We start from the raw sequence: 11,894 nt of genomic DNA, 5'->3' as shown, positions 1-11,894 counted from the left end.
ACTGAGTATTGTATGTAAGTGATAAATCACTGAATTCTACTCCAGAAACCAATATTGCACTGCATGTTAACTAAGTAAAATTTAAATAAACATTTTAAAAATGAAAATTTTAAATAAAATTTTTAAAAAATTAAAATTAAATTAAAAAAAAGAATCGTACTGGGAGCTAGACAGATGGACAGATGCCTTCCACCATCTGAGTCAAAGTAATTCTCAACCTAGAATTCTATACCCAGCCCGGCTATCAGTTGACGTGTGAGGAGAATGAACAATTTTCAAACACGCGCACTTGCTCAGGAAATTACTGGAGGATGTGCGCCCACAAGATCAGGGAGCAAACCATTAAGGAGGAAGATTCAAGACATGGGATCTAACACAGGAAAAAGCTGAAGGGAACCGCTGATAGAATGGTGAAGAGAGACTCTCAGGGCGGTAGCCGCACACAGGCATAGAGGATAGCCGGGACAGCAGGGAGGAGTTTAGATGCCTCCAAGCAGAAATCTTCACAGAGCTCAGACCCTGGAAACTCCCCTGCAAGGTTTTGACACAGCGGTAGAAGTGTGTGCAAATATGGAGTCCTAGAAAACTGAGATATTAAAAAAAAAAAAGCAACTAAGTAAATGAAAAAAGTGAAACAATTATGAACTCTGGGCTGGGCAAGAGAGAATATTTGTAGTGCGTTCCTAATGAAAACACCGAACATATACTTAACCGAAAATGTCGTCTCGTGGAGAGGGTGGAGAGGAAGGACCAGAGTATGTAAGAAATCTACAGTCCTCGTCTTCCATAATAGGAAGTCAGTAGATAATGGACAAAATTGGGGGATCAAGAGACAGAAAAATAAATCTGGTATTTGGCAAGATGGGGAAAATACAAGGAGAAAAGAGCCGAGAGGGTGGAATTGCTTCTGGGATCAGGGGTGGGTCGGGGCCATGGGAGGACTGCTGTTTTCTGCTCTTGTAAGTCTTTTTACCACTTTGGTTTTTAAAATTTAGTTGCAAACAGTACTTTGCTAAAAATAAAACCAAATAAAAAATAATTGCTTTACAGATTAAAAAAGAAGCCAGAAGAGGGAGCGTCAGAGAATGGGAAGGCTTCAGAGCAGCTGGTGCCTACACCTGCCGAGGGATTAAGAGAGCGACAAGGAAAAGCCTGTGCAAAGGGCCTGGGGCACGCACGGGGTGCTGTAGAAAGAGAGGAAGGGGCGAGTGGGAAGGAAGCAGGCAGAGGCAGTTTACACGGACTCCTCAGGCCACAGTAAGGATAGTGGATGTCATTCTACAGCAACAGGTGGCCCTAGAGGGTCTCAATGAGGAAGCAAGTGGCTTGACTTGTTTTTTAAAGGACTCACTCTCCCTGCTGAGGGGGCGGGGCGAGGGCAGAAGGACGGGGACAGATGAGGCAATGGTGGCTTGGCCTAGAAGGGAGGCTCAGGGGATGGAGAGCAGTGAGCAGGTCAGAAAACAGAGAGTCCGAGGTACAAGCAATGAATCGTAGTGCTGGGGGCTGCAAGCTCACAGCCATTTCCTCCGTTTGACCATCATAAGAACCCAGGGCCAGACAGGAAGGTGGACACATTTGACTGAAGGAGGAAGTTAGCAGAGGGGTTTCACAAAGTCACGCTGCTTGACTGGGCTAGGGAGGGGCTGAGACTCAGCTGTGCGGTCTGCTGGCCCCTCCCCCCCCACATAGGAGGCCGGGGGTGGGGCTGGGGGCTCTGGGGAGGCCTAGCTCATCTAGGACAGGGAAGGCTCCAGGAGGAGGCCACCTGAAGGAGGACTTCAGCTCACACGTAGGGGTGGGGTGGGGTGCGTGAGGGGAGTGACCAGGGCTGTGCAAAGGCCCTGCGGAGAACCAACACTGTCCCCAGTGCCTGACTGGTGAGCCCTTGAAGAACAGAAATTAGGTCAAGAAACTCCTCTGCTCCCGCCTGTGACGCTCCTGACCCACCCAGCCTGAGATAGGGCCCTCCGTGGTGTGGCCTCCCGAGGCCTCCCCTGCCTCCCTCCCCTCCAGCCACCCTGCTCTCCCCCTGCGCCCTCCTCCTTAGTTACTGCTCGGGCCTCTCACTGTCTCAGAGGCCTGAGCCACCCCTCTAGAGGCAGTGAATGAATGAATGGGTGAGGCTGGGTGTGCCTGGAGCTCGGGGAAGAAAGAAATGAGCAGAGCAGGATGAGGCAAGACTAGTGGGATATAAAGCCTGGAGGGCTGCTGGGGGGGGGGTGCTAATTCTGAGGTGCCCTCAGGCAGGGGAGGCACAGGGCCATGGAAACCCCTTCCTCACTTCCAGGAGCTGCCTGGAGCCCTCCTACTCTTCAGGAACTTGCACGGACGGGCAGACGGACAGAACACTGGGAACCCCTGGCAAGTGGAAGGACAGCGTCAAGGAACGGGGCGTCCAGAAGCCTTTGGAAGTGGGTGTGTTCCTAGTCCTACTGTGCTCTGCGGTAGCCAGAATGGCTCTTCTGGAAGAATCTGATGCCGGGCTCTCTGAGGACCTACTCCACCCCATCCCTGGGTGCATGGTGACAAAGCAGACCCAGCCCCAGCCCTGAAAAACGGCCCACGATGGGAAGGGGCCTGGATGGTGCCTGGCACGCTGCAGGTGCTCAACCAAGACCCCCTGCCGTCCTTCCTCCCTCCTCTGACTGGTCCCGCCTCGCCCTCTGAGCAGGGGCAAGGCCGCTCCGCCGGGAAGGTGCTTAGCTGCACACCGTTAACGTGGGGCCGGCCCTTCTCCACTCGCTGGCTGTGTGATCGGAGTAAACTGCTTTCCCTCTCTGAGCCCCAGCTTCCCACCCGTAAACCAGATACACTGTACTGCTCACCGTGGGCAGTGTGGTGGCCACGACGAAGACGCAAGGCAATGCGTGTGAAGCAGGGGGCGGGGCTTAATACCAAGCGGCCATTGCTAATTGACCCCCCGGCAATTATAATGGTCACATAGAAAGAGGAGCTTAGGAATGATCCAGTCCAACCTCCCGACTATCCAGATGAGGAATCAGGCCCAGAGGAGGGTCGACTCACCTGTGGTCACAAGGTCGGTCAGCAGGAGCTGGGGTACACATCCAGGGGCAGCCAGGGGTGTGCTCAGGCCCGGGCAGAGCACCTTAAACCATAGGCTGGCAAAGCCGGCCCACCGCCTGCTTTTGTCCAGGCTGCCGACTCAGAATGGATTTTACAGATGAGCATTTGCAACCGATTTGAGGATAGGAAATACTAACTTGAACTCCAGTTAAGTACAATGTCCCCCTCACCCCCCACCCCCGCCCAGAGAATTCCACTCTTCTCAGTAGTAGCAGACTGGGTTATAAAACGTTGTCCTCAGTTATTATTATATTTTAAATTGTGTCAATTTATAAACAGTGGACATTTGTTTTCTCCTGTATAATGTCTTTGATTCTGCCCTTGACCCCCAAAACCTGAATTATGTATTCTTTACCCCGTCCTCCAACCCCCCCACCCTGCCCTGGGCTCTCCGGGCTCAGTCAGGACTGCTGTCCCCAGCTGGCCTTCCTCTGCTTGGTGTCCAGCTGGCAGCCAGGACCGTGGACTCCCAGCCCAGTGCTCGTCCGTGCTCCCAGCCCTCCTAGCACTGCCCAATCCCTCACCTGCCTGGCCTCGGGACCCAGCTGTCGCCCTGGGGGACATGTGCCACGGGGGCCCGGGGGGCATCCGGCTCCCCTGAGCACTGCGTTTCCCCCCTCCGCGGCATGAGCCAAGGCCAGCGTGGGTGGCCAAATCTCTGCCGTAACAGGGTCTGCCTCTCCCCGACCCCGCCTCCTTCCCTAACCTGCCACCCCTCCCCCCTCCCTGCACCTGCTCTCCAGCCCCTCCCGCACCCCCCCCACTCCTGCTCCCTCCTTCCCTGGCTCTCCATGTCACCATCTCTAGCACAATCCCTCTCTGTCACTCTGCCTGCCACCCCCTCCTTCTCCTTCCTCCTTCCCCGCTCTCCATCCCTGCCTCTCTCCACATCTCCCTCTCGCCCCTTCTCTCCTCTCTGCTCCTGCTTCTCTTCTCCCTGCCACGCATTTCTTATCACTCCCCCTCATTCTGGCTTTCCACCCACTCACTGTCTTCTCTCTCTCTCTCTCTCTCCACCTCCGACCGATCCCCCCTTTCCCTTCTATTTCTATTGGTTTCCGACAGTCCCTGCTCCCCTTTTCTTTTCCTTGGGAGGTTCTCTGTCCACCCCCACCCGGAGCTCCTGCCCACAGACCCCCCTCTGTGCCTCTAACCCCCCCCCCCAGGATGTGTCCTGGAGATGGGGGGGGTGACGCACCAGGCACCCGTGGGAAGTCAGGGCCGGAGACCAGATGGGAGAGGCTCTGTGGGCAGCCGTGGCCGCCGCAGGCCTAGGAAGGGGCTCGGGCCGTAAGCTGTCTAGAAGTGGGCAGTGTGTGGGGACCCCAGCTAAGGGTGCTCTGGGCACTTGGGGCCTGGGCAGGGAGAGGGGGCAGCAGAATGGTAACCAGCCTGGCGGCAAGCAGGGGAACCCTCACCCCATGGGCAGGTAAGGAGGCTGGGGCTTGGGTGGGGTCCCAGAGGGTGGGGTGCTGGAACCCACCCTCTGCCCAGGAGAGAGTGGGAAGGCCCAGGGAGGAAGGAGGCCTCCCTGTGACCTCTTGGTGGGCTGTGGGGAGTGGGGGGCAAGTTCATCTCAGATTCTCATGCCATGGTTCTAGAAACTGGAACCACAGAGCAGCAGAGTGTCAGAGCTTGGGAAGAAACCAGACGCATCATGTCGGTGGGCCTCCTCGGCCCCCGGGGCCAGCTTCCCTGAGGTCCCCCTCCGTGCTGGGCACTGCGTTCGGCACACTCCCATTTAACCTTACAGCAACCCTGGGATGTGGGTTTACCTGTCTTCATTGGAATAGGAGGAAACTGAGGTCCAGAGCCAGGATGTGATTTGCCCAAGGTCACACAGTAATTGGGTATCATCATTCTGTGGTAGAGCCCAAGCCCCCAGCCCAGGGTTTGTGGGGTGTGTTCCTGGGGGTCAGACCCCAGGCCTGGAATGGGAGTGAGTCCATCGGCACTGATTAACACAATCCAGATCTTTGGGGGGAAGGCCCAGGGTTGCAGAGGGCAAGCAGAATGCGGTTGGCCGGGGGGCATCAGCCTGCAGGCTTCGGGCCATCCCAGGTCCCAGTCCTGGATTCCTCTCAGCCGGGGGCCTTCAGGGGAAGCCAGCAGGGCCAGGAGGTACTGATGGTTTATGAGTAGACAGAACTGGGTTTGAATTCTTGTCTCCCACTCACCAGCTAGGGGACCTTGTGCAAGTTACTGAACTTCTCTGAGCCTCAGCTTCCTCCTCTGTAAAAATCCTCCCTCCTGGACTTTGTGAGGATTTCATGATGTGGGTCTGAGTCTTGTGCCCAGGAGCAGTGGCCCGCCTCGCTCGGAGCTCTACTTGCTGAATTGCTTGGTCTGTCCTCATTTCCCAGTGCCAGGCGCTGTGCCAGGTGCTGGGGCTAAAGAAGTAAGTAGCTCAGGGTTCCCACAACCCAGACGCAGCACTCAAGAGGGTAAGTGGATGGGGGCAGACAAATGGAAAGTGGTTGGGGGTGTCTGGCATCTCTGAGCGGCTGTCCTGAATTGCTGTGTGGCTCAGGGCAGCCCCTCACCCTCTCTGGGCCTCTGTCCCCTCTCAAACTGTCCTCTGAGGAGTCCGCCCCCAGTTTTCAGGCAAGCTTGTGCCAAAGATAAACCAGACGGGGAGGAAAAGTCCCTCCTCCCTGAGGATGAACTAGATCATGGACAGGATTCCGGCTCCTTACAGAAAAGGCGGCACCTATTGCAGGTTGGCTTATGCCTGAGGAAATCTGTAATTTTCCTGCTTCTGGCGCCTGGCCTGTTCAACTTTGACAGGGAAGATGGGCCCAGATGAGGGCGGAGGCAGAGTCTTCCAGGGCGGCTGGGGCTTTGGGAGGGGCTGTGGCATCCCCCCTCAGTACAAAGGCAGGGCCTGGCTGGGTATGCTGTGTTCCCAGGGCCGCGCATGTTATTACGTGTGCGTGTGTGCAGGGTACACGCGTGTGCCCGCGCAGGAGGGGGGCGGTCCCCAGAGCTACCTCCAGGCTTCCCTGGGGGCATCTATCCCTGCAGCCTGGAAATTAGGTTTGCCCAGCTCCCTGCTCCTCTCTCAGGAGCCTGGCACTTTCCTGCCTCCTCCAGCCCTGGGCTGTGATTGGCTGCCCCATGCGGACACTGGAAAGAGGATGCGCGTGCAGGGCGGCAAGGTGGACGGATGGGTGACGTAGGGCTCCTGGGCGGAGGAAGCCAGAAAGAACTCCGAGGTCTCAGATTCCACAATTCCAGGTGGAAGAGGGCTGATTCTGGCATTCAGGAATTCTGACATTCTGATTCAAGGACACAGAGTCTAAAGATCTAGAACTCCATAACTCAGTTCTAAGAATCTAAAATTCTATTTTTAGGACCCTACGATTTCAGGGGTTTGAGCCCCTGATCCTAATAGTTCAAGAAACCAAAGAGCAGTGAGGGGAGCTCTGCATAGCCTGGTGGGAGAGTGGGATGCCAGCTGGGGGCCTCCCCAAGGCTCAGCCTCAGTCTGCCGGCCTGTGAAATGGAGGTGTGTGTGTGTGTGTTGGAGCATGACCTTCAGCGTCCTCCCAGGTCTGCCCCTTCCTAGCTGTGTGACCAGGGTGGTATAGCCTCACATTTGCGGAACTAGCAGCGCTGTTAGGATCCTCCCTGTCCAGATAGGCCCTCCTTTAGTGCCACTGTCCCAGGCTCAGGAAGGCTGATGAGGTCCTGGGGTGATGACAGGTTGGGGGCTCCTCCCCTGGGGTTGGAGGAGCAGGGAGGGGGTGCTCTGAGCCCAACCAGCCTGGGGTGTCATCAGGAGGAGCCACGGCCAAGGGGTTCTTTGCCATTCTCTGCATTGCCTGGCCTGGTGCTCAGAGCTTATTTGGAGCCCAAGGTCCTTGGGCAGGGACAACCAGGCAGGCTCACCCACCCAGGGGTGTTTGCTCCAAGTCGGAGTGCCTCTCCTTTCCAGAAGCATTGCATCCTAAAAGTAGTGTCTGGATAGGGCAGGCAGGTGGCAGGTCCCACTGGAGGGGATCCAGGCTCAGTGTTGGCTCAGAGTGGGGATATCGGAGGATTTCTCACGGTTTTCTGTAGGGAGAGGCAGGGGACGGACAAGAGCCAAGAGACTGGGGGAAGCCATCAGGAAGAAGGGGTGGGGAGAGGTCCAGGCCCCAGAGGAGGCTTGGCCTCTAACCGGGCCTCCTGAGAGCCAGGAAGTCCCACTGAGGGAGGCTCACAAGTTCTGAGGCGGGTGGCCTTTCCGAACGAGTGGGGCTTGAATTTCTGCTATCAGCAATTCATGCCCCCTTTGCATTGAGAATTGTCTACTCCGGGTTCCTCTGATTCATTCAATGCTTCAAACACTGATGCAGAGCCTATACAGCTTGAAGGGATGAAGAGACGGTTCAAAGCTGAGAGGGTGTCTCCACATTTAAGGGGAGCCAGTCTAGCCGGGGAACAGGAAGAGTCCTAGCCTCTTAGGATACACGGGAGGCACGATAAGAAAGGGACTAAGGAAGTGAACGGGCATGCTGGTTCCCACTCTGTCATTTGGCAAACTCTTATTCATGCTTCAAGACCCATATGAAATGCCCTCTTCTCTGGGAAGCCTGCCCCACCGGTGCGGAGGGGGTGGCTCTTCTTGTACTTACTCCCAGTGTGCTGTGAATTTCTCACCACAGGGAGAGAAGGGGCCCCATGTGCCCACCCCCCAGGTTCACAGCTAGCCACCCCAGGCAGGGCCTTTGGGGCACCGTGGGATGGGCTAGGCTTAGGAGGTCTCCAAGCATTCCGATTCCCAGGAGAGGGGACATCGCTATGCTTGTGGTTCTTAACTCCGTTCAGAATCTGAGGAACCTGATCGAAGCTCTGGGATTTGCCCAGGAAAGACATGGACGCATTCACTTGCACCAGAGTTTTGGGGGTTCATGGATCCTTTGCAATTCATCTAGAGACCCAGTTCCAAGGTTAAAGACTTGCGATATGCAGCACTGGTTTTCAAATGTGAGGGCTGGGACCTGCTGGTGGCCGTCTTAGTCCATTCGGGGCTGCTATAACAGAATACCACAGCCTGGGGCGGGGGCTTATAAACAACAATTTATTTCTCACAGTTCTGGAGGCTGGAAGTCCAAGATCAAGGTGCCGGCAGATTCAGTGTCTGGTGATACCTGCTTCCTCGTTCATAGTCATCTTGCTGTGTCCTCATATGGCGGGAGTGAGGGAGCTCTCTGGGGCCTTTTATAAGGCACTGATCCCATTCAGGGGGGCTCCACCCTGAAGACCTAAGCACCTCTCGAAGCCCCCTGCCTCCTAATGCCATCTCTGGGGGGTTAGCATTTTAACATACAAATTTGGGAGCAGGGGGGACACATCCAGTCTATCACAGTGGGTGATCCACTTGGGGTCAAACTCTGGCCGGGCACACTGCAAGTCTCCAAGGTCAGTGTGATGGGGGAAGGGCATCGCAGAGAAAGCCGTCATCCACCATGACGTGGCTGTGTCCTTCCTCCTCCAGGCCAATAGCTGACCGCTGACCACCCTCCCCACGGCCATGGATGCCCCTGGCTATCCTGCATCGGCGCCCACAACCTTGGAACCTGGGAACACCTCCTCGGCCTGGCTCCTGAATGCCACCCTGGGAAATGTGTCGGCAGCCCCCAGTGTGGCAGGGCTGGCCATCAGCGGTGTTCTGATCCCACTGGTCTACCTGGTGGTGTGCGTGGTGGGCCTGCTGGGCAACTCCCTGGTCATCTACGTGGTCCTGAGGCATACGGCCAGCCCGTCGGTCACCAATGTCTACATCCTCAACCTGGCCCTGGCCGACGAGCTCTTCATGCTGGGGCTGCCCTTCCTGGCTGCCCAGAACGCCCTGTCCTACTGGCCCTTCGGCTCCCTCATGTGCCGCCTGGTCATGGCCGTGGACGGCATCAACCAGTTCACCAGCATCTTCTGCCTCACCGTCATGAGTGTGGATCGCTACCTGGCCGTGGTGCATCCCACCCGCTCTGCCCGCTGGCGGACGGCGCCCGTGGCCCGCACGGTGAGCGTGGCCGTCTGGGTGGCCTCGGCGGTGGTGGTGCTGCCCGTGGTGGTCTTCTCAGGGGTGCCCCACGGCATGAGCACCTGCCACATGCAGTGGCCTGAGCCGGCGGCCGCCTGGCGCGCCGGCTTCATCATCTACACGGCCGCCCTAGGCTTCTTCGGGCCGCTGCTGGTCATCTGCCTCTGCTACCTGCTCATCGTGGTCAAGGTGCGCTCGGCCGGGCGGCGGGTGCGGGCGCCCTCGTGCCAGCGGCGGCGGCACTCGGAGCGCAGGGTCACGCGCATGGTGGTGGCCGTGGTGGCGCTCTTTGTCCTCTGCTGGATGCCCTTCTACGTGCTCAACATCGTCAACGTGGTGTGCCCGCTGCCCGAGGAGCCCGCCTTCTTCGGCCTCTACTTCCTGGTGGTGGCGCTGCCCTACGCCAACAGCTGTGCCAACCCCATCCTCTACGGCTTCCTCTCCTACCGCTTCAAGCAGGGTTTCCGCAGGGTCCTGCTGCGGCCCTCCCGCCGCGTGCGCAGCCAGGAGCCTTCTGCCGGACCCCCCGGGAGGACAGTGGAGGGGGAGGAGGAGGAGCGGGGGGAGGACGAGGAGGAGGGGGCAGGGAGGCAGGGGGAGGGGCGGGAGATGAATGGCCGGGTCAGCCTTATCACGCAGCCTGGCACCAGCAGGCAGGAGCGGCCGCCAAGCGGCAAGGCCAGCAAGGACAAGCAGTTCCTCCCGCAAGAGGCCTCGGCTGGGGACAAGCCGGGCACACTGCACGTCAGCTATCTGTAGGGGCCTGCGGAGGGCCCGCGCGGCCCACGGACAGGACAGAGGCTGTGGGTGTGCCTAGAGCATGGCTGTCCATGGTGCCAGAGGCCCACGATGGGATGCTTGGAGGCCTGGGCTCTGATCCCATAGCTGCTGAGACTTGCTGGGTGACCTTGCCTAGGTCCCTTTCCTTCTCTGGGCCTTGTGTTCTCTTCTGTGACTCAGGGATGGGAGTAATCAGCCAGGACAAGCTCTGCTGGATGAGAAGTCCAGAGGGGCATCGCCACTGGCTGGCCTTCCTGAGGGGGGCCCAGTTCAGGGGACAGGTGCAGACTGGCCTTCCCCCTCAAAGAAAGAGCATCCTGGTGGACCAGCCTGAATCTTGGCCCTCGGAGCGACTGACCAAGGTCTGGATTTCCTGGGCTCAGAGTTAGGTTCGCAGGGAAGGGACTGGTGTAGAAGTAGAAGAAAGTCTTAGCCAGTGCAGGGAGGGATACAAACTGCTCAGGCCCCACCTCAGCTCTCCCCCACTTGCTGCAAGGCCTCGGCCGGCTCTTCCCCTCTCTGGGCCTCAGGCCTCACCTGCTGAACAACCCAATAACCTCCAGGCCCTCTTGGCCCAGATGGTCAATGCTGGGACTCCTGTGTTCCTGGCCCTGAGAGGCCATGGATTTTCCAGGAAAGTCTCTCAGGCCAGCTTCAGGGTCCCTTACCGCTTGGGCCCATCCAAGGCCCCGTATCTCATTTTGTACTTGGAATTTTATATTCATTTTCATAAAGAGGGTCTCCAAACTGCATAAGTTTAGGCCACTCAAAGCCCCACTCAGCCCTTTTGAGGGCAGCTGACCAATTCCCAAAGCAGCTCACATTGTGTCCTGTGGCTGGGGAGGGGGGTATCTCCGGGTGTCTGAGGGCTCCAGGGGCCCCCTTATAGCAGCATCCATCAGCGTTCCTTCCCTCCCAGAGACCCAGGCAGGGCCCAAGCCAGGCAGACTGGTGGGGAAAGGCAGTGTCTAAATAGCATGGTGAGGAGAAGGAGGAAGAGGAGGAGGGGGAGGATGAAGAGGGAGGAGAAAAGAAGAGAGGAAGGAGGAGAAAGAGGGTGGAGGACAGATCTGCCCCATGACCACGCAGCCATCCTCAGCCCCTCTGGGCTGACCTCGGTGGCAGCATTGCTGAAAGCAGGTTGTGGATGCCTGGTCTGATCAATCTCAAGGGAAGGATGCAGTCAGGATGGGATAGCAAATGCTCTGGAAGGTACAGCGCAGGCTCCCTTGAGGGCCTGTCTGTGCTGGTAAGAGGGGCTGTGCCTTGACGGTGGCCTAGGGACAGAGCTGAGACTCAGGGCCCCGCGGGTCGGGGATCAGGCCTCCCCATTCTCTATATTCTCCGGGGCCACAGTGTGGGGCGGCCCAGGGAAGACAAGACAAGGGGGGCTGGCGAGGACAGGAGAGGCCGCCATGCAAGGACTCTTTCCCAGAGATAAGCCCTCAGAGCCATGGTGAGATTGGCCCTGGGGTGAGCGGCACCTCAAGCTAACTCCCTCCATCCCCCACCCCGGCAGAGGGCAGGGGAGTCCTCAAGGAAAGCATGGAACCGCAAGTTGGAAGACCTAGATCTTCAACCCACCTCAGGATCCTAGCCTGGACTTCTCTGGGGCTCAGTTTCCCCATCATAAAATGGAGGCTGTCCCAGTCTGCCTACCTGCTCGGATTTGGCGGAGGGGGGGGGGGGCGGGGGGGGAGGGGGAATGAGTCATGCTGGGCAAACCGGCCCACACAATACAATGGGTAGAGGTGGGGGTGTCAGATTACAAAGTGGAGGCAGCTCTCATGCCAGGCTTGGCCTACACCTGCTCCTTCATCAAGTGGCCTCTCGGTCTCTGGCCCTTGGGTGTAAGGATAGTGCGGGGCCCAGGTTCGGGGGATGGGGGGAGGCAGAGGCCAAAGCTGGAGAGGTGGGGTTTGGGGAGTGTGCCCGCTCAGAAGTTCACAAAACCAGACCTTGTATGGATGTTGGAGCTGGAGACCCAGCCCTCAGTCTG

The 11,894-nt window shown here is 57.8% G+C and overlaps 1 protein-coding gene across 1 annotated transcript; it reads left to right on the top strand.

The window, feature by feature from the left end:
• The first annotated feature begins 3,893 nt into the window (after positions 1–3,893).
• Positions 3,894–11,568, top strand: SSTR3 (somatostatin receptor 3). Its single transcript, XM_036108709.2, has 2 exons — positions 3,894–4,516; positions 8,570–11,568. Exon 2 carries the CDS (start codon positions 8,606–8,608, stop codon positions 9,872–9,874), a length of 1,269 nt encoding a protein of 422 aa, XP_035964602.2. The 5' UTR covers positions 3,894–4,516; positions 8,570–8,605; the 3' UTR covers positions 9,875–11,568.
• The last annotated feature ends 326 nt before the right edge of the window (positions 11,569–11,894 follow it).

The sequence above is a fragment of the Halichoerus grypus genome, chromosome 6 (assembly GCF_964656455.1).
Source record: "Halichoerus grypus chromosome 6, mHalGry1.hap1.1, whole genome shotgun sequence".
Taxonomy (NCBI): domain Eukaryota; kingdom Metazoa; phylum Chordata; class Mammalia; order Carnivora; family Phocidae; genus Halichoerus; species Halichoerus grypus.
This window is presented reverse-complemented; position numbering and strand designations above follow the sequence as displayed.

Bases quoted from the DNA above. Each gene is read 5' to 3' on its own strand.
- SSTR3 (XM_036108709.2), top strand. From the start codon at position 8,606: ATGGATGCCCCTGGCTATCCTGCATCGGCGCCCACAACCTTGGAACCT.